The sequence below is a fragment of the Chiloscyllium plagiosum genome, unplaced genomic scaffold (genome assembly GCF_037043375.1).
Source record: "Chiloscyllium plagiosum isolate Xiang-an unplaced genomic scaffold, Cpla_swu_hap1 HiC_scaffold_18, whole genome shotgun sequence".
NCBI classification, from domain to species: Eukaryota; Metazoa; Chordata; class Chondrichthyes; order Orectolobiformes; family Hemiscylliidae; genus Chiloscyllium; species Chiloscyllium plagiosum.
Window position 1 is genome coordinate 71,127,892 of NW_028270156.1, and position 26,847 is coordinate 71,154,738.

General features: G+C 41.2%; 1 protein-coding gene across 2 annotated transcripts in view; it reads right to left on the bottom strand.

The window, feature by feature from the left end:
* The window catches only part of pdhx (pyruvate dehydrogenase complex component X), a 219,183-nt gene that overhangs the window by 177,313 nt on the left and 15,023 nt on the right, over positions 1-26,847 (bottom strand). For both annotated transcript variants that reach the window (XM_043706270.2, XM_043706268.2), the window contains exons 2-3: positions 18,866-18,949; positions 4,890-4,990 (exon numbers count right to left, since the gene is read on the bottom strand). In XM_043706270.2, coding sequence (XP_043562205.2) covers positions 4,890-4,990; positions 18,866-18,949 — 185 coding nt within the window. The remainder of the gene's footprint in view (positions 1-4,889; positions 4,991-18,865; positions 18,950-26,847) is intronic.

A 26,847-nucleotide genomic window follows, 5' to 3' on the forward strand; every position in this document is an offset into this window, starting at 1 on the left:
AAAATTAGGAAGAAAAAGGATTGCTCAAAGGGTATGTGATGATAATTTATCAATGAAATGTGTAAACACAAACAGCATTCAGTTCCGAAATGCTTCAGTGCTAGCTGGCCTTGCCTAGAGTGGACCAGTGTGGAACTGTGTATTATATAACTTGTTAGATTTTGCAACTCTGCAGTACAGGTTGTGTTGTTAGACAATTAGACGTCGGAGCTCATGCTCAAAGTCAAATGCTTTGTGAGTTAGCTAGCAGCACATGGGAACAAGCTGATGCCCAGTCTCTTCAAATGACACAGACCATCATTTCCAGTTGGTGGACTAAAATATATTGGGCCTCACTGAAAAATTCATCAATTCAAAATATTTTCCAGTCTGGCCAGGTAAGCAATGATCACACGGTGAAGTAACAAGGCATCAGTTATATTCTCCCTGAAAATATATACATTCACTTACTATTACATAGAAACAAGTTGAAAGAAGGTAATTTAATGACTGGGGACATGGGTTTCAATGGCTTAATTGATATAATTACAACTTTGCATCTCCTCAGAAACACCTAATCACTGCTCGAAACAGTGGTTTCAGATTTTAATTTCCCAGCTGGTTAGCAATTACACGTGGAACTTTGAAACTTCAGAAAAAGTCACCCAGATAAAGTCAATTCTCACAAGTTCCAGGTGTTGCAGGCGAAACATTCTGGTGAATGCTTACCTAATGCTGTGATGATGATGATGTTTGGATGGAGTATTGCATTGAAGAGTAAGTTTATCACATTGGGATTCGACAAACACAAAGATTGTTTGTTACTATTCCAATGTTTCCACCAATTTACATTTACCCCACCCCCCAAACTGTTTATTTCCTTTGCACACTTCATTGCCGGCTCATCATTGTATCTGAACATGAGAATGTTTTCACACTTAACCAGAGATGTTAAATGTTCATGATTTATGAGGTTACCTTTTGATCATAGTTTTCCCACAATCACTGCAATAAATGTTTTTTTTAAACAACTTTTTGACATTGCAATCATACAGCGCAACAGTAACATAGTAATCTAGTTTAACTATGATCATGTGCGCTGCTTTATCAGTCAACTCTCATCTTTTAAACTTTCATGTTATCATCAGGCTACAAGGTCATGTTTAAATCCTCTCAATCTCACCTCTGACATACAATCTACTTGCCTATGAAAATAACACAATATAAAGTATGAAACCTTGACATTCCTGACTCACCAGTTGCTGTCAACATCAATGCCACATTATACAAACTGTAACTAGTATTCCTAGTTTTCAGAGAGACTGAATTCTCATCAAATGCCTCCATAGACCAATGAGACTTATGAAAGCACAGAAATACATAGAGCGTAAAAAGGAATTATTACACAGCTGCTAAGTCTGTGAAACTTCATAGGTTTGCTGCATACAAGTATGCATTTAGCAAGAATATGTTGGGAGAACCATTTGTAAATCAAGTTGATCCCATAGGATGGCTCTTGCATTGAAGAAATAACAGTTTTAAAACGAATTTCACTGTAAATTGACAAAAACGGATTGTGCTGAATGATTTACATGTTAACTACATCAATATGTATAAAATTTCCCACTAACCATTAACAACGTACCAGGTATTTGATTAAACTTTTACAATGATAAATTCTTTGCAGCAAAAACTTCTCTTAAAAATCGCTAACTACAGCCACTCCAATCTGGTCATATATCATCCTGCAGTTCCTAGCTGCCCAGTTTTGCATCTGCCCTAGTTCTGCTGGCCTCACATACACAGAGATTCTGACTGTCCTTCCCATATCCCACCTCATCCTTCACAACCAATGCACTCTCTCCCCACAATACAGTTGTGTGTGTTCCCCACACCATATCAACTAACTGCAACTTTACCATTATCCTACAAGATTTCATTATGAACAAATATTGTGTGTTGAGACAATTAGACAAAAGTGGCAGACCTAAACGTTCCAGTAATGAATGGCTATCAGAAAATGATTGACTACCAACAAAGAAAGCAAAATAGTGCAGATATTGGAAGTTTGAAGCAAACACAGAAAATACAGAGAAAACTCAGCAGGTATGGTAGCATCTATGAAGAGAGAAAGAATTTAATGTTTTGAATCCTAAAGGACACTCCTTCAGTGGAGGACTCATATTGATCTCAAAACTTTAATTCTGTTTCTCTCTCCACAGATGCTGGCAGATCTATCAATTTCTCCAGCGCTGCTTTTTTGTTAATTAATGTAGCACATTGAAGCCAGTTCTGCCAAATGCCTCAAAGAGTATGCCCAAAACTATACATTTTATAGCATACACTTCAAACTTCCTCCTTCCTAAGGTGACTTAGATGAATTTTCAGTCCTGGAAATCACTATCATTAACTGATGTTAATGAATCTCTAGTTACTGCGAACCATTAAACTATCCATTTGACAGTTATCACAACATATGGAGAAAATTTTAGACCTAAAAAGAAATTTGGATAAAACTGATGAATAATGATCCCTATGGTGCATCATGAATTCAACTGAATGATAAACGATGGCCATACTGATTACTGTATAATATGTTCATTGATTTTGGCACTACGCATTTTGCACTATTGTTCTATAGATCTATTGGTCGATGCCTTATAAGTTTGCTGACTGTATTAGCTTCTAGGCTGTTCCCCTGTTTCTGCGTCTAAAGCATACTATTTTCCTTTTCTCACTGCACATGTCTCCTGGCTGATCTCACCCTCCCTTAGCTTGTAATGTGGCTTTTAGCTAGTGCCCTTGGCTCCCCAAACTGTTCTCCTCAACTTCACTAATATTCCTGCCTCTAATGCAATTCTACTCTGAATTATTGGACAATAATTCATTCTGTTCCTGCTCTTGCTTTCCACAGATGCCACTTCTTCCCCCCGTGCATTACTGGGCCATTTACTACTCAGTCCACTGTTTCTGAGATAACCATCTCTTTCTGCTGACATCCCTGCTCTTTCAATGGTTCCAGGTTTAACCTTTACTTGACTGTAAAATGCTCCGAGTCATCTCCAGCTTTTGGTGTTACCTTCGCATTCACAGGTAAATAGGCCCGATTCCTGAAGTGTTCAGGTGGTCAAATAATGTCTTATGCTTCTTCAGGCCTGCTTATATTATACATGGTTCCTCAGTGGGAGACAGGGCTCGGGATGGAGGCAATGCAAAACCTCCCTGTTCTGAGGCAAAGACACTCTGTAATCACTGTCACCACAGCAAGCCTTTTGAGGTTGCCAAATTTTATACATTATCTGGTACCTTTGATTCACTGGATGTGACATTACCCCAAGAGATGGTTCTATCATCTATATCAATCCAACAATTCTCCTGCTGCTGAGCATTACCTCAAACGGCTGTCCAGGCTTGAAATTGTTGAAGCTCTCTGTATCGCTGTCAATTGCTTACTCATAATATGCTCCCAACTGCATTTTCCCAATTGTCTAGATGTAGTCTCTTTTCTGTACAAAAGTACAGCATTGTGCACAACAAGACAATGTCACTGAGGTACTCGGTTTAACTGTTTCCCAGTACCTGTGATTTGAACTGTGCGACTGATAGTATGAGCACATAAAATATATGTGGCAAAATTCCCGCAGCAAAATGAATAGAAGTTTTCTTATTTGTTCCCGGGATGTGGGCCTCACTGGCAAGGTCAACATTCTTCTCATTTCAGGCTTGTCCAGAAAAATATGCACACTTTTTGTTATTTTGCTTAATAGCAAGATAAATTCCTAACGTATTTATCTTTCTGAAATTTGCTAATCAGCCCTGAGTGAGTGAGTAAAAGTGAAATGCAACACATTACATGAAAAAATTAACCACTCCAGTTTTAGAGAGCTTTGTTACTGACAATTCTCATTTGAATAATTAGTTTTCAACATAATGTATCGAGGCTCCTCATCCATTATTTAGTTAAGAATGGCTGAGAATTCCAGGTCAATCTGTATATTAATCAGACTTTGCTGTAGACACTTTCTACCTTCAAGCACTAGAAACCAAGAGACTCTAGTACTGATTAACACTCACTTTATACACAAGCTGAATTGACTATGTTGAAATAGTAATTTCCCACAGTTGTCAACAAACTGCCATGCAAAATAAAATCTACATGACTCATTTATAGATATGGAAGCCAAGTGTTTCAAACATTACCGTTAATCTAGTGAATATCGCCAAGCCTAGAGAGACTTCATTTAAAACCACTAGTGAAGCCGTTAATTTAAAAAGGGCAGGATAAATAATAGTTGACAGGGAAACTAATGAGAAATAAAGGAGAGTAGCGTATGACTACATAACCAAACTCTTAAAACACAAATCAGTAGCAACATCTACAGTACAGCATGCCTTTATCTGCAAAATATTGATTGATGACTACTTATCTGTGATCCTCTCTGGTAACCTACAGGAAACCCATCAATCTCCTGAAGCTCATGAAAGTAGCTGTTCATTGAATAAAACATTGCATTTATTTCCCCTTCTTCAGACCAGATCTAACATCAATCCAGGCAAAGATTATTACCTTTTGCACCTGAATGCAAGCTTTGCTGGAGGAATTGCATTTCAAAGATAAAACAAAGAGCAGTGGGAATATTAGAATTAGCAAGCCTTCTTCAACACAATTTCCTTCAACAATTCTTAGCAATTTCAACCAGCAATTGAGCTCTGCACAGTCAAGCTCCACTGAATTTATTCTCTCAGCGGCTGCTGAGAGATGCATCAGGAACAGAGGCTAGCCCCATCCTTCAATCTCCACAGCTCCTTTCCTTGTCCTTGATTCTGCTACACAACATTGAATGTACTTTTTCACCATTCTGAAGGAAAATGATGATGAATGACTCTTGATCTGAAATTTATGTTCTTACCATGATTTTTGCCAGTACACCATCGTCACTGGAGTCCAAGGTAACCACAGCTTTGTCTGTTTCTATTTCACACAGTGCATCACCAACATTAACAGTTTCACCTGGATAAACAAAGAAAGAAAGAATATCAGAAAAATGTTGCATTTATATAGTACCTTTCAGGTCCTCAGGACTTCACAAAGTGCTTTACCACAAATCGACTGTTTTGTTAAATTAGATCAATGTCAGCAAACATGTAGTTCCCAAAAACTGAAAGATAAATTTCTGGATAATCTGCTTTGAGTTATTACAGAACGGACATAGCCAAATATTGATTCGGACACTGGAGAGAACTAGCTTGGTCCTATTTGAATATCAAGGGATCTTTCACCTGTGAAAACAGATTAACCTCCAGCAATGCAACACTCTCGGAATACATAAATCAGATGAAGGCCTGAATTATATGATCAAATCCTAAGGTGGGGCTTCATTCCATTACCTTCTAACACAAAGGGATCAGTGCTTTCACCAAATCAAGAGAGCCTAAACCGATGAAAAAGTGGTGTGATGAAACCCATTTCCTGTGTATTCAGTTATAGTAGGTAAGCTCACATTCCCAGAGAATACAACGTTCGGAGCACACTCCGTTCTAAGAATTGCTAGGTTGGGACACCTTATTCTGCTCAGTAACAGACGAAGTGCTTATTGCATGGCAATCAATAGGTCACCCAGAACAGTATATGTGTCATTGAAAAACATTGCAAAAGATTACAGACAGGGATGGAGTTGTGAAGCAAACAGAGATGAGACTCCATATTAGAACAGTTGGCTAGGAGAGCTGATTTTTAATATGTTATACATAAGGGACAGAGAGTTAAGTCTCTCGAACTACAGTTGAGAGGTGGGGATGCAAAGCCATGAATAATATTTGTTTGATGCAGCAGAGAAAGGCTGTATTCAGGGAAAAAAAGATTACAAGGTAAAATCTAGCTTGGTGAAGCTAGGGGTTGGCAAAAACGTTAAGAGTTCTGCCTGTAAATAAGAACCAGAGTGCAGATTTCAAAGCTTAGGACAGCGTTGATACAAGGGAACGAGGGTGACTAAGCAGAACAGGAGCAGACATTGAGGCAGTTTATCACAGAGTGGTTTGAGAGGGTTTTAGGGACAGATTGGCAAAAGTGAAGAATGGGGATGGCTTGTGCAGTTTCGAGATATTTGGTGACTCACCATGTCATTAACATATGTGAGGAATTGCTGTTAAATCGGTGGAGAAATGTGAGGACTGCAGGTGCTGAAGATCAGAGTTGAGAGTGTGGCGTTGGAAAAGCACAGCAGGTGAATCAACGTTTCGGGCATAAGTTCTTCATCAGGGATGAGGCTGCACTTTGTTTGACGGGTGTCACAGGGTGTTTAATCACAATCTAGTACCCATATTTTCAAATATGTTAATAAATGTGTGTTAGAAATAAGTAGTCTAGGTGCTGCAGATTGTACGTCTGTTCTCATGATGTTTAGTTTAAAAGTTTGTCATTTAATCCAAAGGGATGGCATGGTGGCTCAATGCTGCCTCACGGCACCAGGGACTCAGGTTCGATTCCTGCCTTGGGTAACTGACTGTGTGGAGTTTGCACATTCTCACCGTATCTGCGTGGGCTTCCTCTGGGAGCTCCGGTTTCCTCCCACAATCCAAAGAGGTGCAGGTTAGGTGAATTGGTCATGCTAAATTGCCCATTGTCAGGGGTGAATAGGCCTGGGTGGGTTACTCTTCCCAGGGTCGGTATGGACTTGCTGGGCCGAAGGGCCTGTTTCCATACTGTAGGGAATCTAATCTAATCTAATCTAAAAAAACACTGGAAGCTTGTCTTTGTTCTCTCAGGAAATCTTGTTGGTCTCACCGTTTGCCTACTTTAAAAATAGAAAAGATATTGATCTCTAATCAGATTTTAGCATAAATTTGCCAGCCTGAAATCATAATAATTTTGTAGTCTCATGTAGGATCATAAGGGACAAGGCAACAAACACAAGACCACTTGTCTTCACTTCTGCCACCCAGTGATTGTGTGTCCGAGAGAGAGAGAGAGCGCAAAGTTTGAGACCCTGACGCAAAAATCAAGATAGCAAAGATCACCACAATGATAAACATAGATTCTTTTGCATTCAGGGTTTGATTTGGATGCTATAGAGGTAAAGTGAAACAACACAAAATTTAGCAACATAATTGGATACATCCTACAGTAACGATTAGCATTAGCTGTGTGGCATCAAACAGGATATCAGGCCAGTTAAAGGAAACCAGTTAGTTTACTTTATCCCCATTTCACACCAAAACAATAATTTTGTTCTCATGGCGGAAAGCCTAGAGCTGGCCACATTTAGGAACAATTCATACCTCTTGCATTGTTCAAGTCACAATTGGCCTGTTCAACCAGCATAATCTCTGGTTTTTCAATGTACTTGGCCAGAGATAACAGGGCAACTGAAACAGGATTCTCAATGAATACCACCGAGCAGGAGGTCATGGAAATCTTCCTATTTCTCACCCTGCATTAAAAGCACTGACCCTGCTGAGGAGCTCTCTAATTATGTGAAGCGCTGGGCAACACAAAATTGTATTGGAGATTTGTTCATGATTACTAAACAGCTCATTTAAATACACTATATAAATTTGCCAGGGAATGTCAATTTAGGTAGGATTTAAATAGGTTTATTTTAGGCCTCCCAAAACTGAATAAAAATTGACTTTTTTGTTTACAAATTCATGCCAAATATGTTAATATTACAATTTTTTTTTTAGATTAGATTACTTAGTGTGGAAACAGGCCCTTCGGCCCAACAAGTCCACACCGACCCACCGAAACGCAACGCACCCATACCCCTACATTTACCCCTTACCTATCACTACGGGCAATTTAGCATGGCCAATTCACCTGACCTGCACATCTTTGGACTGTGGGAGGAAACCGGAGCACCCGGAGGAAACCCACGCAGACACGGGGAGAATGTGCAAACTCCACACAGTTTGTCGCCTGAAGCAGGAATTGAACCCGGGTCTCTGGCGCTGTGAGGCAGCAGTGCTAACCACTGTGCCACCGTGCCGCCCCTAAATTAGCACTATACATTCCCTGAATGTTCCTTTATCCATATTATAGTCAGCTGCGATTAACATTTCAGAGTAAATCTCTATTTTTATGAAAGTTTTCAATATTATTGGGTAAAAGTTAGAGGGGTTGGATGGCAACGCAGAGTGATGCCAACAGCATGGGTTCAATTCCCACACTGGCGGAAGCTACCATTAAGGACTCTCCTTCTCAACCCTGCACCTCACTGGAGGCACGGTGCCCAACAGGTTAAACCATGTTAAACTGGTGACTTTATCTCTTCCTATCACGCTAAAACCACCAGTTTTAAACTGCTAAATTCCACATGTAAATAAACTGGTTAACAGCTAGAAAGGTGAAACAGAAATGGCATCGCTAAATTACTCCGATCTCCTTAGAGTTGTCAACCCTCCAGAAATTAAGAAAGGTTTCTGGCAAATAACCCAAGAGAAAATTCTTTGCAGTAGTAACAAGACAGTAGATTCTTCGTCCCCCCACCCCCGAAATTTTCTTTGAATGCTTTCATACATTAGTAATGAAATCATTGATGTAGAGGAAAAGGTTCTTCCATCGCCCATTCTTCAATTGTCCTAACATGCGCGAACAGAGATGCCAACCTTACATTTCATATCCCCACAGGAATTAGATAGCTATCAAACTGAATATGGTTCTTTAGCTCTCTTAGAGATAAAGTGAATCCACACTACCCACTTTCCAACATGTGTATACTGACACACCAATTACCAAAAGGGTGAGACACAGATTCCACAAAAAGTCAGTCAGTGCAACTTGAAATGAATTACACAGTTCAGCTGTGGATGGCTTTGCAAAAGAGGCCATAGCAAGCCAGGACTGTGCAGATTGCATTGGTTTGGGAATGTGATGCAAGCAGACAAAATTGTATCCTGAGAAGGCAGTGACAGAGCCCATTGAGTAGCTCAGATGACATGCATATTCTAGATTGTACATTCAGCTCTTATTATTTGATAAAAAATGTCAAATTCCCAGACAGGGGACACCTGTTGTGAAACATGTACCTCTGTAGTGTTATTGCACAGTATAAGTGATAGTGAAGTGTGACTTCCCTTTATAACTCTCACCACAATGCAACTGCACTCCACAATTTTTACTGGAGTGCAAAAACACTGCATAATTTATACTGCAGTGATGTCAATTTATATTTCAATGAAGTTTACAGGAGAAACGTTGGCTGATCTCATGCAGATTGCCACTTCGGCTCTATTTTTTAATTTCAGGCAGGAGATTCCAATCAGGACTCATTCAGAAATGCGGAGCCATGCTCTGGCGACAATTCTTTCGCTGCATAGAACTGTCAGGGGAAGGCAAACCATGTTCCTCCTTCACTGCAATCAGCTCAGCAAGGTCCTGGCAGTCACTTTGACAGCTGCTGAGGTAAGTGCGATGTCAGGCTGCTGGGAAGGCAGGATTTCAGATGGGTAGATGCGGGGGGGCACGGATAAGTAGGTTGCCAGGTACCAGGTAGGTATGGTGTCAGCTGAGTAGGTGTAGGGTGCCTGAGGGAAGAAGCCAGATGGATAGGGTGCCACCAGGAAAGGTATTAGGGTACCAGGTTGTTGTATGCCAGCTGGGCAGGGTGCCAAGTAGGGCAATAGCTGACTGGGGTTAAGATGTCAGGCGAGTAGGATGCCAAGTGGAAAATGAGGCAGGTGCCAGGGTGGCAAAGTAGGTTATTGATGCAGTATTTAGGGTAGGTTGGAGTCAACGAGAGAAACCAGGTCTGGCAGTGTTGAGGAGGGCGAGTGCCAGATCTGGGGCAGGTACGGTTTGGGTCCAGCAGTGCAAAGGGAAGTGGTAATGGCAGGACGGGGTTGGGTACGGTGAGGGGAAGCATGGGAGGGTTGGATTGGATTGGATTGGGTCCAAAAGTGGGGGAAAGAGTGTAGGGAGAGTCAAATTGAGGCCGATGGCATTCATATGCACGCATAGGAGGATTGGGTAATTGTAGTGCGCTACAATGCGGGTTCCAAGGATATCCTGGCGCAATGTCCAATTACGGTGGAAAACGGCAGTCCGGCCATGGAAAATCTGGGTTCTCTCTCTCTCACTTTCTGTAGGATATCCTGTTTGTGCAAGTGAAACAGCTATATTAATGTGCTATAAAGTTCCCAGAGTTAAACATCCACTCAGAAACAGGAGTTGCAAACAACAATTGTCATACTTGTTTTGGTCTCCCAATTTGAAGGGGAGATAAATCTCAGCAGTTAACAAAAATGTCTAAATTTTGGGAAAGGTCGGTTAGAACTTTTTAATGATTTATCATGACTTTCATTGGTCAGGGCAGACTCTGTGCTTAACTGGTGTCACACACAATCTTAGTACCTGTCAAATGACTGTGAAGCGTGCTATCACCCAAAAGTGTTCATATGTACAAGATTCTGAGAGGATTTGCAAGGATTGATGTGGAAAAATGGTTTCTCCTTGTGGGATCTCAGGACAAGAAGGTATAATCTCAGAACAAGGAGTCACATGTTTAAGACAGAGATGAGGAGGAATTTCTTCTCTCCGAGGGTTGTCAGGTCATCAAATATAGTTGAATAAACAGATTTTTAACAGTAATGGAGTCAAGGGTTGTGGGGAAAAGGCAGGAAAATGGAGTTGAGGATGATCATGATGGAGCTGTGACAATAGACTGAATGGCCTATTCCTTCTTCCAAGTTTTATACATGGTCATAATTCATTGCTTGTAGCCTAACAAACATTATCAAGTAGGAAAATCAATATACAGTGATACAAAATCACTGTGGATTAATTATCTTAAAATGTGCTTTTACTGTCCTCTTCTGACGAAGTAAAGAACATGCTGTTTCGTTTAGAGGGATCCAAGTGCCAGTAACAAGTTTCAGTGCTCCAAGTGCAGCTTGCTCCAGTTGATACAATAAGGAAAGCAAGAAGCAGATCACACCTTTCACAACCTCAGGATGTCTCAAACAGCTTTTGGAAAAGTAACAGAGGAATGTGATCACAAAATTCCACAAAAAAGCATGACAACAACCATATAATCCACTCTTACAACGTTAATTGATGGATAAATATTGACTAGGAGACTACAGGCAATTACACTCTCCCTCAAAACAATATACTGTGATCAAGGCAGGAGGAGTGTATCACTGCTGTAAGTCCTACTAGTCCCCAGGTTGCAACATGAAAATACTTTTTCCAGTTAGCAAGGTGACCAATTAAAAACCTACCTATATCAGGTTTTAAATAAAAAGGTCTATCAACCAGATTTCTTGATAAATACAATTATTGGTTTATCCTCAAAGTAAAACTAATTTAATAAAAGGTTAATAACTGGTTAACATTCACAGTCAGTAATGTAGACTGATAATGGCTTACTTTTTAAAATTCATTCACAGGATGTGGATGTCTCTGGCCAGGCCAGCATTTAATCACTCGACTTGCCTGGAGGCAGTAAGACCATCCCCAGACGGACAGACATGCCGCAGGAAAAGAGAACAAGCAGATATCTTTCCAAGGACTGGCTTTTCTGAAAGCGAGTACTTTAGCCAATGGTTCCACTGTGAAGGCTAGCCAGAACCCTGGGTGCTTGGTCTAGCTGCTCAGGGAACTGGAGAGGAAATTGAAAACAAAGACTTCAAAAGATAGTAGTTTCTGCATTATTCCTAATGCCACACACTCATGAGTATCAGAATAGGACAGAGTAGATGAATGTGTGGCTGAAGATACGGTGGAGGAGGGATGGCTTGAGATCCCCGAGGCATTGGGGCATTTCTGGGGGAGAAGTGAGACATGTAGCCCAACCAACGTGTACATTTGAACAGGAACAGGATCAACATAATTGCGAGGAGGAGATGTGGTTAGCTGTTGGGAGTGGGATTAAACTAGATTAGCAGAGAACGGGATCTTGTCTAATTGTTTAGAGGGGAGAGAAGCTCAAATGGAATTCGAGTGAAATGTGAGGCAGAGGAAACATAAGCTAGATAAGAAAGTGGTGAGCTTAGCAAAGCCAAACGAGCTGGGGGTCAGTTAGGCATGTGGAAGTCGGAAACCATAGCTATTACCAGTGCTTAGGTAGAGGACAGATAGGATTGGCAGCTCAACATTCCTGGTCATAGGGTACTTACAGGAGATAGGGAAGAATGGGGTGAATATAATATAGATCAAGGAATCAAGATATCTTGGAATGATGTAGCCATATGGATCAAAGTAAAAATCACAAATGGAACAATTACACAAATGGGGTGGGTGCTATAGGTCCCTAAATACTGTCAGGGAGAAAGCATTTTGGACACAATGACCACAATTCAGTTAGATTTAGGATAGTTCTGGAAAAAGGACAAGGGTAAGCTTAGAATAAATATAAAGTTTAAAACTGAGAAGAGCTAATTTTACTAAGATAAGATACAATTTGGCCCCAGTAAACAGGAGCTCAGATAAAACTGTGCCAGAGCTTTGAGAGAAAATAGCGAGAATACAGAATGTTCCTGCAAAGGCAAAGGGTGGGAATGAAATAAAGTATATTCAATAAAGATGCAATAATTGATATTACTGACTACGAATGTTAACCAAAATATAAATGTTTATCAGTTTAAAGATCGCCAAAGAAGCAGAGACTGCTTTACAGGGAAAGGCTTCTCAAAGTTAAATCACTTTGGCCATTGGATTATTTTGAAAGAGCAAAAGGTTAAAGCGAGGAATTTCCGCTAATCCTCTGACTGGTGTAATCAAGTCACCAATCACGCATGGCTCTCTCTGAAGTCTGACAGACATAGCTTGCTCAGAAAATACAACCTTGAGAGGTTTCTTCAATCTCACTTTCAAAAGGATAAATAAGTTTCACCCCTGAATTCATGGAGAGGATTTCCTTTTAAGAAATGGGTGAGACTGGCTGGGTAACTTATTTATATTAAAAGGTGGAGTTATCATAGTCCTAATACCAGGGCGGTATGGTGGCTCAGTGGTTAGCACTGCTGCCTCACAGCACCAGGGACCCAGGTTTGATTCCAGCCTCGGGTGACTGTCTGTGTGGAGTCTACACAGGTTTCCTCTCACAATCCAAAGATGTGCAGGTTACGCGAATTGGCCATGCTAAATTACCCATAGTGCTCAGGGATGATTAGATTAGACTCCCTACAGTGTGAAAACAGGCCCTTCGGCCCAACAAGTCCACACCAACCCTCCGAAGAGTAACCCACCCAGAACCATTTCCCTCTGACTAATGCACCTAACACTATGGGCAATTTAACATGGCCAATTCACCTCTCCTGCACATCTTTGGACTGTGGGAGGAAACCAGAGCACCTGGAGGAAACCCACATGAGGAGGTTAGGTGCATTAGTCAAGGTAAATACAGGAGGTGAGCTATTCTTTGGAGGGTTGGTGTAGACTTGTTGGGCCGGAGGGCCTGTTTCCAAACTGTGAGGATTCTAATTCTAATCTAATCTAATCTTACCAGACCAGAAGGGCTGCTCTTTCATTATAGAGACACGACTGGTGGCGGCAGTGGTGACTGGTTGAGAAAGACAGTCAGTTATGGTAACCTCAGCTGGTGCAGGAATTGAACACACTGTTAGCATCACTCTGCAATGCAAACTAGCCATCCAGTCAACTGAGCTAACTGACCCTTTTTGTAGTAAGTTCTCCTCCAATTCAACTTATCTTTAACAGGGCTGCCCTCCAACTTAAACCAGATCGAACAAGCACCTGTCCAAGCCAGTCACCGTTCAAAACAGCCTCAGTGGAGCTTATATATAAAAAAAGCAGTTATCAGTCATTCTGGGAAGCCTAGTTTCAAAAATTATCCAATGTCACAGTGAACTTTGAGTTACGCCCTCTAAAGAAACAACTCTTGTTATGTCCACGAGTCATAGAAATCTACAGCATGGAAACAGGCTTTTCGGCCCAACTTGTCCATGCTGCCCAGTTTTCACAATGTAAACTAGTCCCATTTGCCTGTGTTGGTTCTTATCCCTCCATTCCTACCCCATCCATGTACCTGTCTAAATGTTTCCTAAATGATGAAATTAGGCTTGCTTTCACCATTACCCCTGGCAGCCTGCTCTGTGCACAAAACTTGAAATGAATTGCTTTTGCCACAATTCTTCAACAAGCAATACTAAACATAAAGCACCTTTGTAACAATCGTCATAGAATCTTTTAAGGGCAGATGGAACCTCAGTTTAATAGCTCATGAAGAATATGACACTCATTAATAAGTAGAGGACTCCCCTCAGCAGTGAGCTGGAGTGTCAGCTTTTATGCTTGTTCCTCTCATCCCTAGATTGGAACAAAGATATAAACAAATTAATGCATTCTCAACATAAACACTAAAGCACTAAAACAAAATGCAGTTTTCAGTGTGCTCCACATACTACTGTCAGACCACATTTCTGACACCCAAACAGTCAGTGTGACCCAAGTGTACAAAAGTCTGTGATTCCTTTTTTGTCATGTCAGTTGGCTGGCCAGCTGGTTTGCAATATAGAGTGACCCCAATAGTGCGGGGTCAATTTCCATACTGCCTGAGGTTACCATGAAGGTCAACAGTTCCCCTCATCAGAGACATGGTGACCCTCAGGTTAAACCACCCAGTAGTTATCTCTAATGAGAAAGCAGCCTACGGTCCTCTGGGACTGTAGTTATTTCACTTTTACTTATATTTGTAAAGCTCTCTCAGCCATAACACTTGCAGGGGGATATTACTCAGTAAAAATGTAACCAGCAGGATGCTCTGGGAACAGATTGTTGCATGTGAACACCGAATAGGTTCTTACAGGAAGGTTTGGCAATAATAAACTCACAGATGGAGAGAGTTACACTGCTGGTTGTTTGACTATTAATTAAACCAATAGTGGGGTAAATACCACACTAGTATTTTTAATAATTCTAATTAAATATTAACACTTCTTTTCAAGCTATCACCAGCCGTAACAGAGTAAAAGGAAACTATTAAACTCCAAGATGTTTGAACAGAATTTAAATGCTGCAATGCATCTATTATACTCTCAGTTAGACGGAGATGTCTGAAATATTCCACTCACAATACTTTGAAGTGTCGTGATTTGCGTAGGATGAACTGTTTACAATAAAACCTTTACTCCATGCTTTATAAAGTCTGAATTGTAGTTCTGAAATTAAGTACTGTTAAGTGCTCTGATTTCCCCACCAGTCAATCACAGTGATACTAGCAGAACCATTATTATAAACAAGACTAAAGTCAGTGTCTGTGCAAGATAACAAAACCTTCAGATGGGCTCCTTATTTCAATTGCTAGATCAGAACTATTCCACATGAAAAAAACAGTTTACTTACAACAATATTCCATTGCAATTTAGAATCCCAACAGGCCTTTAACTATCTATAACTCATGATAGCCCAGAACGCTCTTGACTGGCTTTTAATGAAAAGGGAATAGATGTTGAAACAGAGTACACACATCCATCAGTACGAGAACTCAGATCAATCTGTCTACTAATACTGGATCACAGAACCAGGGTATCATTGTCACAAAGCTCATTTCCAATTTGTTGCTATGCAAGTTTTGTCAAGTGTGTTGAATAATCAAGTTGAAATCCAATTACAGATATACTATGTTTGTCCTTAAATAAGATTATCATGCAGTGTCCCTTTTGTAAAAAAAAGATTGTCATCAATTGCTTTAACCTTCCATTTAGTCAGAATGACAAAGGTCATGAGCACTGTAAATTTGGAGTACACTTTACTAACATGCAACATTTGTCACTTGACATTAAGGTCCACTGGTAAGACTAGTTAAAATAACACCATTGGTTGTTAACACCACACCTCATTCATCAAGTACTTGGCTTACAACATTGAAAGACTTTTCCGAGCTCACTGCCACCAGCTCCTAACACCTACCATCAGTTCCGTACTTAAAGAAACATTTTCACACATGACTCACCATCACAGAGTTGTTCACAATAATACTAAAATACTGATTAGAATTAATTACTTTCAAGAAAAATCACCATGATGCTGCCCAGCAGCAAGTCAAGCCAAGTCATCCACACAGCTAACCAAGATAATTAGTTCTATCCAGCTGTAATCAATTCTGTAAAACAGCATTTAAAGTGACCACAAAGGGCCCTCTTGTGGTGCAATGGTAGTATCCCTGCCCCTGGACCAGAGGCAAGTCCCATCTGCACCAGAGGTAAACAGGCTGATTAAAATATATCCTTAAAGTGACCACTTAAACATACCTTATTCTCTTTATATAAAGAACTAAAGATGTTTTCAGTACAGGAATATTACAGCAAGGTTTCTGTTTAGCCAAAGCCTGTGCCTTCAGAACCCACTACAAACTCCACTTCCTCACCACCAATTCCCTTCTCTGGCCAGTATCTTAGGCTAGAACTAGAACTTTCATATTTCCAGTACCTTATCTGACCGAGTTTTCAATCTCATATCTTCTCCATCAGCAATACTATGTAATATTATCAAGTTTTGAGAAGATTTGTAGCTCAGGTTGAGGTTCTGGATGTAGGTTTGCTCACTGAGCTGGGAGGTTCATTTCCAGACGTTTCATTACCCTACTAGGTAACATCTTCAGTGGACCTCAGGCAAAGCAGTGTACATGATTCCTGCTTTCTATTTATATGATTGGGTTGGTGATGCCATTTCCTGTGGTGATATTATTTCCTGTGGTGATGTCATTTCATACTCTTTTTCTCAGGGGCTGGTAGATGGGGTCGAACTCGATATGTTTGTTGATAGATTTCCGGTTGGAATGCCATGCTTCTAGGAATTCTCGTGTGTGTCTCTGTTTGGCTTGTCCTAAGATGGATATGTTGTCCTTCCTTATCTGTGTGTGAGGATACTAGTGAGAGGGGGTCATGTCGTTTTGTGGCTAGTTCATGTATCCTGGTGGCTAGTTTTCTGCCCGTTTGTCCAATGTGGTGTTTGTTACAGTTCTTGAACGGTATTTTGTAAATGACATTAATTTTGCTTGTTGTCTGTATAGGGTCTTTCAAGTTCACTAGCTGCTGCTTTAGTGTGTTGGTGGGCTACCATGATGCCAAGGGGTCTGAGTAGTCTGGCAGTCATTTCCAAGATGTCTTTGATGTAGAAGAGTGCGGCTAGGGTTTCTGGACGTGTGTTGTCTGCTTGTTTGGGTTTGTTGCTGAGAAATCGGTGGACTGTGTTCATTGGGTACCCATTCTTTTTGAATGCACAGAATAGGTGATCTCCTCTGCTCTGCGTAGTTCCTACACACCAACACACTAGAACAGCAGCTAATGAACTTCAAAGAGCCTGCATGGTAGGATGGGCTAAATGGCCTCTGCTTTGAGACCATCAGCTGTCAAAATCCTTATCCAGGTGTTTGTCACCCTCAAATGGACTAGTCCAAAAATCATCTCTACAAACTTTCAGTTCATCTACAATTTTGCAGTCCATATTCATTCTCCCATACCATAGAATTATAGAATCCCGACATCCCAACAAGCCCACAGCGATCCCCAGACCTATTCCCCCTACCCTATATTTACCCCTGACTAATGCACCTAACCCATACACCCCTGAACACTTTGGGTAATTTAGCATGGCCAATTCAACTAACCTGCACATCTTTGGATTTTGGGAGGAAACCAGAGCAGAGAGGGAGGAATGTGTAAACTCCACATGGATAGTCACCCGAGGCTGGAAGCGAATCTGTGTCCCTGGCACTGACAGGCAGCAGTACTAACCACTGAGCCACCATGCTGCCCTCTGCTCTAAATTGAGACCTAATTCCTCAGAGGTTCCCATTTAAAATTCTCGGCTTTGCGTTTAAATTCCTTCTTCGATTGATCCCATGGCTATATCTTGCTCTACCATATAATTTCTGAACATTCCATCCTTCTGAACATGGTCTTGTCCATCACTAACCCCCTTGCAACTCAAATGCCATGCCATCACCCATCTGGAAACTAAATACTTGAATTCTCCTACTAAATCTCCAATGATGTTGGGACAGTTACATTTATAAGATTTAAACAAAGAAAGCAAAATTTTAAATTTTGGCACTGGTGGACTGGGAACAGATGTAGATTAACAAGCACAGTGTTAATGGAAAACTAAGGTAGAGGTTGCGGGGCTTTAGATACATGAAATCTATGGCAAATGGAAGTTGGGAGGTTGGCCAAGAGAGCACTGATGCAATTAAATGGTACTACCAATTAGTTATGCTACTGGGCTAGTGAACAGAGGTCTGAACCATCATTAGCATACATTTGGATGTTGATTCAAATGTAGGTGTGAAGTTGGAGGCAGCCAAGGGCAGATCCTTGATGGACTCCAGAGATAGCAGTGAGAAGGTGATGGAAAGCCATTGTTGGACATGCCTGTACAATTACAATCATAGTAAGAGTGGAATGTGCTGAAAGCAATTCCACTGAGCGAACAAAAATGAGGTGCTGAAGGGGCATGACATTGTTGAGAGTGTCAATAATGACAAAGAGTTTGATAAGGATGAGGAGGATTCATTTACCATGGTCATTGCAAGACAGGAATGTACACACTGGTGTGGACCTGTTGGGCTGAGTGAATTGTTTCTGTGTAATCAATTAAAAATAAAACAAGATTTTCTAATTTAAACAGTGCGTATGTGACATATATATAGAATATATATACACACACAGGTAAGTATTTTGCAGCTTCAGATCACTTCACTAATGACCTACCAAAATAGGATTCTGTCGGCTTTGATTTAGAACTCAATGCTGCTTTAAACTTGGAGCAAAGGGCAGGATGCGGAGAGGAAGGACTGTGAATCATCAGCACACATTGCAGGAAGAGGCCACTAGCCAAAAATACTTCTTCAATCTTTTAAAAAAAAATCATTTCTCTATTTTAATCATTTTCAATTCTAAGAGATTTATTCAGACTATTATGTCTTACCTTCCTTTTTCAGCCATTTTACAAGATTCCCTTTTTCCATTGTTGGTGATAGTGCAGGCATCAACACTTTGAGTGGAGCGACACCTATAGGAAACCAAAAAGAAAGTCAGTGACCATTCTTTTGCATTTAAAGCTCATGTACATAATGCTACTCTATGATATTTGAGAACTCTATGAAAAACCTCAACACAAGTAAACTGAGAAAGAGACCTCAATGTAAGTTTATATCCAAAGCCATCAAATAATCAATTCGATATTTTAAAGATTTTGGTGAGAAAGGCCCAACAATATCTCTTCTTCCTCAGGTAACTCAGGAAATTTGGCATGATGGCGAATACCCTTGCCAACTTTTATAGGTGTGCCATCAAGAGGATTCCATCTGGATGTATCACTACCTGGTTTGGCAATTGATAATCGGAGACGGTCACAGAGAGTGGTGAACTCAGCCCGGACGATCACAAAGGCCTAACTCTCATCTACAGAATCCATCTACCAGGGCCGCTGTCAAGAAAAGGCCGCCAGCATTCTCAAAGATCCATCTCACCCTGACAATGCTTTTCTACAACCTCTACCATTGGGGAACTCACGCACCAGCTGGTTTCGAAATAGTTTCTATCCTACTGTTGTTAGAATACTAAATGGACTCTCAAACTCTTAGCATTTGCCTGGACCTGTCTTTTGGTTTTTACTGCTGTTTACCTATTATTTAGGTACCTATTCTATTTAGCTACGTGATCTGCTTATATTGCTCGTGAGACAATGCTTTTCACTGTGCCTCAGTACGTGTGACAAATTCAATTTAGGATCATGTTTCACAATTTGCACCTAAATTGGAAGGGGACTAATATACTGGCAGGGAAATTTGCTAGAACTGCTTGGGAGGATTTGAACTAGTAAGGTGGGGGCGGTGGGGACCCAGGGAGATAGTGAGGAAAGAGATTGATCTGAGACGGGTACAGCTGAGAACAGAAGTGAGTCAAACAAACAGTCAAGGCAGGCAGGGACAAGGTAGGACTAATAAATTAAACTGCATTTACTTCAATGCAAGGAGCCTAACAAGGAAGGCAGATGAACTCAGGGCATGGTTAGGAACATGGGACTGGGATATCATAACAATTACAGAAACATGGCTCAGGGATGGGCAGGACTGGAAGCTTAATGTTCCAGGATACAAATGCTACAGGAAGGATAGAAAGGGAGGCATGAGAGGAGGGGGAGTGGGATTTCTGATAAGGGATAGCATTACAGCTGTGCTGAGGGAGGATATTCCCGGAAATACATCCGGGGAAGTTATTTGGGTAGAACTGTGAAATAAAAAAAGGGATGATAACCTTATTGGGATTGTATTATAGATGCCCCAATAGTCAGAGGGAAATTGAGAAACAAACTTGTAAGGAGATCTCAGCTATCTGTAAGAATAATAGGGTAGTTATGGTTGGGGATTTTAACTTTCCAAACATAGACTGGGATTGCCATAGTGTTAAGGGTTTAGATGGAGACAAATTTCTTAAGTGTGTACAAGCAAATTTTCTGATTCAGTATGTGGATGTACCTACGAGAGAAGGTGCAAAACTTGACCTACTCTTGGGAAATAAGGCAGGGCAGGTGACTGAGATGTCAGGGGGAAAACTTTGGGGCCAGTGACCATAATTCTATTTGTTTTAAAATAGTGATGGAGAGGGATAGACCAAATCTAAAAGTTGAAGTTCTAAATTGGAGAAAGGCCAATTTTAACGGTATTAGGCAAGAACTTTCAAAAGCTGATTGGGGGCAGATGTTCGCAGGTAAAGGGACGGCTGGAAAATGGGAAGCCTTTAGAAATGAGATAATAAGAATCCAGAGAAAGTATATTCCTGTCAGGGTAAAAGGGAAGGCTGGTAGGTATAGGAAATGCTGGATGACGAAAGAAATTGAGGGCTTGGTTAAGAAGAAAAAAGGAAGCATAAGACTGGTACAGACTCTTCTAAGAACACTTAGAAGAGTATAAAGGAAGTAGGAGTATACTCAAGAGGGAAATCAGGAGAGCAAAACGGGGACATGAGATAGCATTGGCAAATAGAATTAAGGAGAATCCAAAGGGTGTTTACAAATATATTAAGGGCAAAATGGTAACTAGGGAGAGAATAGGGCCCCTCAAAGATCAGCAAGGTGGCCTTTGTGTGGAGCCACAGAAAATGGGGGAGATACTAAATGAATATTTTGCATTAGTTTTACTGTGGAAAAGGATATGGAAGATACAAACTGTAGGGAAATAGATGGTGACATCTTGCAAAATGTGCAGATTACAGAGGAGGAAGTGCTGGATGTCTCGAAACGGTTAAAGGTGGATACATCCCCAGGACCTGATCAGGTGTACCCGAGAACTCAGTGGGAAACCAAAGAAGTGATTGCTGGGCCTCTTGCTGAGATATTTGTATCATCGATAGTCACAGGTAAGGTGCCAGAAGACTGAAGGTTGGCAAATGGGTGCCTCTGTTTAAGAAGGGCGGTAAAGACAAGCCAGGAAACTACAGACTAGTGAGCCTGACCGCAGTGGTGGGCAAGTTATTGGAGGGAATCCTGAGGGACAGGATGTACATGTATTTGGATAGGCAAGGACTGATTAGGGATAGTCAACATGGCTTTGTGCGTGGGAAATCATGTCTCACAAACTTGGTTGAGTTTTTTAAAGAGGTAACAAAGAAGATTGATGAGGGTAGAGCGGTAGATGTGATCTATATGGGCTTCAGGCATTCGACAAGGTTCCCCATGGGAGACTGATTAGCAAGGCTACATCTCATGGAAGACGGAGAACTAGCCATTTGGATACAGAACTGGCTCAAAGGTAGAAGACAGAGGGTGAAGGTGGAGGGTTGTTTTTCAGACTGGAGGCCTGTGACCATTGGAGTGCCACAAGGATCGGTGCTGGGTCCTCTACTTTTTGTCATTTACATAAATGATTTGGATGCGAGCATAAGAGGTATAGTTAGTAAGTTTGCAGATGACACCAAAATTGGAGGTGTAGTGGACAGCGAAGAGGCTTACCTCAGATTACAACAGGATCTGGACCAGATGGGCCAATGGGCTGAGAAGTGGCAGATGGAGTTTAATTCAGATAAATGCGAGGTGCTGCATTTTGGGAAAGCAAATCTTAGCAGGACTTATACACTTAATGGTAAGGTCCTAGGGAGTGTTGCTGAACAAAGAGACCTTGGAGTGCAGGTAGATAAGATAGTGAAGGCGGTGTTTGGTATGCTTTCCTTTATTGGTCAGAGTACTGAGTACAGGAATTGGGTGGTTGTGTTGCGGCTGTACAGGACATTGGTTGGGCCACTGTTGGAATATTGCATGCAATTCTGGTCTCCTTCCTATCGGAAAGATGTTGTGAAACTTGGAAGGGTTCAGTAAAGATTTACAAGGATGTTGCCAGGGTTGGAGGATTGAGCTACAGGAAGAAGCTGAACAGGCTGGGGCTGTTTTCCCTGGAACGTAGGAGGCTGAGGGGTTTACAAGAGGTTTACAAAATTATGAGGGGCATGGATAGGATAAATAGACAAAGTCTTTTCCCTGGGGTCGGAGAGTCCATAACTAGAGGGCATAGGTTTGGGGTAAGAGGGTAAAGATATAAAAGAGACCTAAGGGGCAATTTTTTCACGCAGAGGGTGGTACGTGTATGGAATGAGCTGCCAGAGGATGTGGTGGAGGCTGGTACAATTGCAACATTTAAGAGGCATTTGGATGGGTATATGAATAGGAAGGGTTTGGAGGGATATGGGCCAAATGCTGGCAGGTGGGACTAGATTGGGTTGGGATATCTGGTCGGCGTGGACGGGTTGGACCGAAGGGTCTGTTTCCAGGCTGTACATCTCTATGACTCTCATTCATTGGATGATGTGGGCCGAAGGGTCTGTTTCTGTGCTGTATGACTGATTCTATTAGAGAATATTCGGAGAAACATACTTAATGCATATTTGCCAAATCCTCACTATCAGCACACATTCAGTCTTTCTCAGCACAGGTCAAGCAAGGAGCTTCGAAATATGCTACTTATCATGACAGGAACAGGTTGAAATCATATAATCCCTCAAGCTCATTTTGTCACTCAAAGATAACTTGCGTCCCCAAAGGGTGACATATATAAAAAGTGAGCAGTTCACATCTTTGCTGAACATTTTGAAGTTTCAGACATTAATACTGGATGCTGTCTTTTTTGTTACATTATGTCTTTCTTTATATTTACATTTCGCTTAAACTTGCAGATATGATTTAACTCCATAAATGTTACTTCCTTATCAGCAAGCACTTTCTCAATATTACCAAATGCAGCAAGGTCTTTTGTTTAAAATCAAGAATCACGCATGAACAAATGATAAATGTTGCTAACCATCCTCGATGGGCTCTTCGTGGCTTACTTAGCAAACCAGATAACCCACAAAATTTAACAGATTAGTTGCCCTGTTGCTAACGCAAAACCCTGCTTGGATGTGTATTAGTTTTTGTCAGTCACTTGTGAATTTTGTGAAAGCAATGTTATGTGGACTGAAAAAATGTGGTTTCTTGCAGAGAGAACAATAGCTGCTGCAATGTTACATTAATGACAGCTATCTGCACAAATTAATTAGCTGGAGAGTCCTGCAAATCATAAGGGCTGAATTGGGTAAGACATAATAAAGCTAAAGAACATTTTTCGTTCACTGCCTATCTTACACTCTCCTCCTCCTTATCAGCAACACCCCCTTCCCCTTTCCCAATGTTATAGTTAATTGTTGATTTGTTCTATAAAAACCTTGATCGGGTTGCTGGCCTCAGGTTTTGTAACTATCACAAAAAAAGGCCTCTCGGAGTTTCAATGGGTCAAGCACTAGCTTTTCATATGCAAGACCAGAGTTCAAATGCAGACTTAAAAAAAAAAATCACACCACACCAGGTTATACTCCAACAGGTTTATTTGGAAGCACTAGCTTTCAGAGTGCTGCTCCTTCATCAGGTAGCTGTGATGAAGGAGGACCACCTGATGAAGGAGCAGCGCTCCAAAAGCTAGTGCTTCCAAATAAACCTGTTGGACTATAACCTGGTGTTTTAAACTTTGCCAGTCCAACACTGGCATCTCCAAATGCAGACTGACATTCAAAGTACTTCTTGATAAGATGCAATGTGAAATTAATTTGTATACTTGCAAGGCCCAGTCTCAGAGGAGGTAGGCTATTTAGCAGTAAGCTAAAGACGAGTTTTTAAAAAAAAAACAGGGACAGGAATATCATTGGAATTCTTTAGTCCTAAGTCCTGTGAAAGCTCAATCATTTGGTAGATTGATAGAAGTCTAGATATTAACAATATCAAAGACAAATGGAAAAATGGCATTGAGATTAAGCCATGACCATGTTAAATGGTGACCTACTGGTCTCCTCCAGCTTCTATTTCCTATGCTGAACCAGAATTTATAAAAAAAGGTCCAAGTTGACAAATAAAATTCTGCTGAATCCAGGATGGATTAGCAGCCCCACTTGATGATGACTGAGGTGGTAGGAGGGAAAATTTAGGGAGAGAAGACTGCTCTCCAGAGGCTGGGTGAACAGGCTTCAGCCTTAATATAAAGGCAGCTACAGCTGAACTCAGAGTATACGCCATTAGCCAGTACTAAAATTTCTCACTTGGTTGAACACAAAAAAAGTTTTCAAAAATTTAGCACAGAACTATTCTTAGAAATCTCAGAATTGAGAGATTCACCATGAGCCCGTGGGTGTTGGCGCCATTTGGAGTGATAATTTATTAGTGATAACGAACTGCACTGAATCATCATTAACAGTTCATATCATATAACAGGCTCTTGCGTAAACACACATCAATTCGGAGACAGACTTTCAGCATTCGTTACTTAGATATAACTAACTGCAATGCCCTAAGCCAGCTCCCATATGCAGCAAATTTACATGACTCTGAATATAATACAAGCGATCTACATACAATGTCTAAAAGCCAATTTAATTTCCTATTGAATTCCTATTTTGGAACAGGACATTTGAAATCGATATAAGTCTTCAGCCTAGATCTTTCTCAGTCCCTATCTTTCGATAATGTAATGCAGCATAACCTAAGCTCTCAATTCTCCATTCCAGCACAGAACCTGCTCAAGGGCTGTTGTGGTGCCTGGCAGTGCCTTTTAGCACTCAGCTAGGCGGCCTGCGTTCAACTTGCCGAGTGAGTGATGGCTACAGAAGGAGGGATTATTTTCTGCTCTGCAAACAGTGAAACTGAATTGGATTGCAGAGTGCAGTGGACAGGGAGACTTCGTAAATATCAAGTGCAAATCTCAAACCCAAAAGAATAAACTCCTGGGCCCCAGTCTGCATCAAATGGGTCCAGGCTTATGCTCAGGGCCAGGCCTGGGGCCACTTTTTATTGAGGGCACTGGACAGTAGGGCACGGGTGTGCACACTGCCTTTGTAAGGGGTAATGATTGGAAAGATAGGATAAATAGGCAAAGTCTTTTCCCTGGGTCGGGGAGTCCAGAACTAGAGAGCATAGGTTTAGGGTGAGAGGGGAAAGATGTAAAGGGGATGTAAGGGGCAACTTTTTCAAGCAGAGGGTGGTATGTGTATGGAATGAGCTGCCAGAGGAAGTGGTGGAGGCTCGTACAATTGCAACATTTAAAAGGCATCTGGATGGGTATATGAATAGGAAGGGTGTGGAGGGATATGGGCCGGGTGCTGGCAGGTGGTTCTAGATTGGGTTGGGATATCTGGACTGGTTGGACTGAAGGGTCTGTTTCCATGCTATGACTCTATTGGGAGTAAGCTTATGTGTCATTGTTCAGAATGGAGACAAACTTGTCCATCAAGTTGCATTAGCCTTTCACACCCTATGTCTTATTAAGAGAGAGTGTGGCAGCAGACAAGGAAAGAAAAGGAAGCAAATCCTGTTATCCAGATCCCATTACCTCATGAGACAATCTTGTGTTCAAAGATGTGGTCAGTCACATGAAAACTCAGGACCTCTAATCAGGGTCATGAGCAACAGTCATCAGCGAATCAAAGGACCACCATCGCATTGCCCATCAATGTGGGACAGCACGGTGGATCACTGGTTAGCACACTGCCTTACAGCGCCAGAGACCTGGGCTCAATTCCAGCCTCGGGCAATGTCTGTGTGGAGCGAGCACAATCTCCCTGCATCTGTCGGGGCTTCCTTGGGTGCTCCAGTTTCCTCCCACAGTTTGTGCAGGTTAAGTGGATTAGCCATGGGAAATACAGGAATAGGTTGGGGGGGGGAAGATTGCTTTGCATAGGATACTCTTTAGAGAATCGACGTGGATTCCATGGGCCGAATGCTGTCGGGATTCTATGAGAATAAAGTGCCAGCTGCTGCAGAGGTGTGTAATGCCATCTTTGAACAGGTTGATTCAAAAATATCTGGAACCTGCATAACACTAATAGCAATAGGCAGGCAACCTGTAGGTAGCTTTCATTACTTCTCGAGCACAAACTTCAGTGCAGTACTGCAGAGAAATCTCAGAAGTGATGTCTTTCAGATACAACAGTACACCTCTCAGATGAGTATAAAGATCTGACTTTGAAGAAAAGCAAAGGAATATTTCCTAGTGTCTTTGTAAATATTTATCCCACTATTAATATCACTAAAAAAATTATCCAGTCATTAACACATTGCTGTTTGAGGGAGCTTGCTATGCACTTTACACATTACTTCCAACAGTAACTACATTTAAAAAGTAACTAGAATCATAGAATGCAGCTTGTTACAAAACGCAAAGTTTGTGAACGAATGAGTGAATCACAAAGGGTTAATCTTTTTTTGAGAGAAAAAAAATCTAGCCTTGCTTGCAGTTATATTTAATTCAAAGTAGGTGTTTAAAGTTTTCCCAGATTTGGGCAGGGATAAGCATGCTGTCTGCTCGAGGAGGTGAAATTAGTTATTAATTCGGTTTAGACTGGCTCTATAATCGCAAGAGAGTAGCAGTCCTGGGGAAGGTGGGAGCTATATTGTTG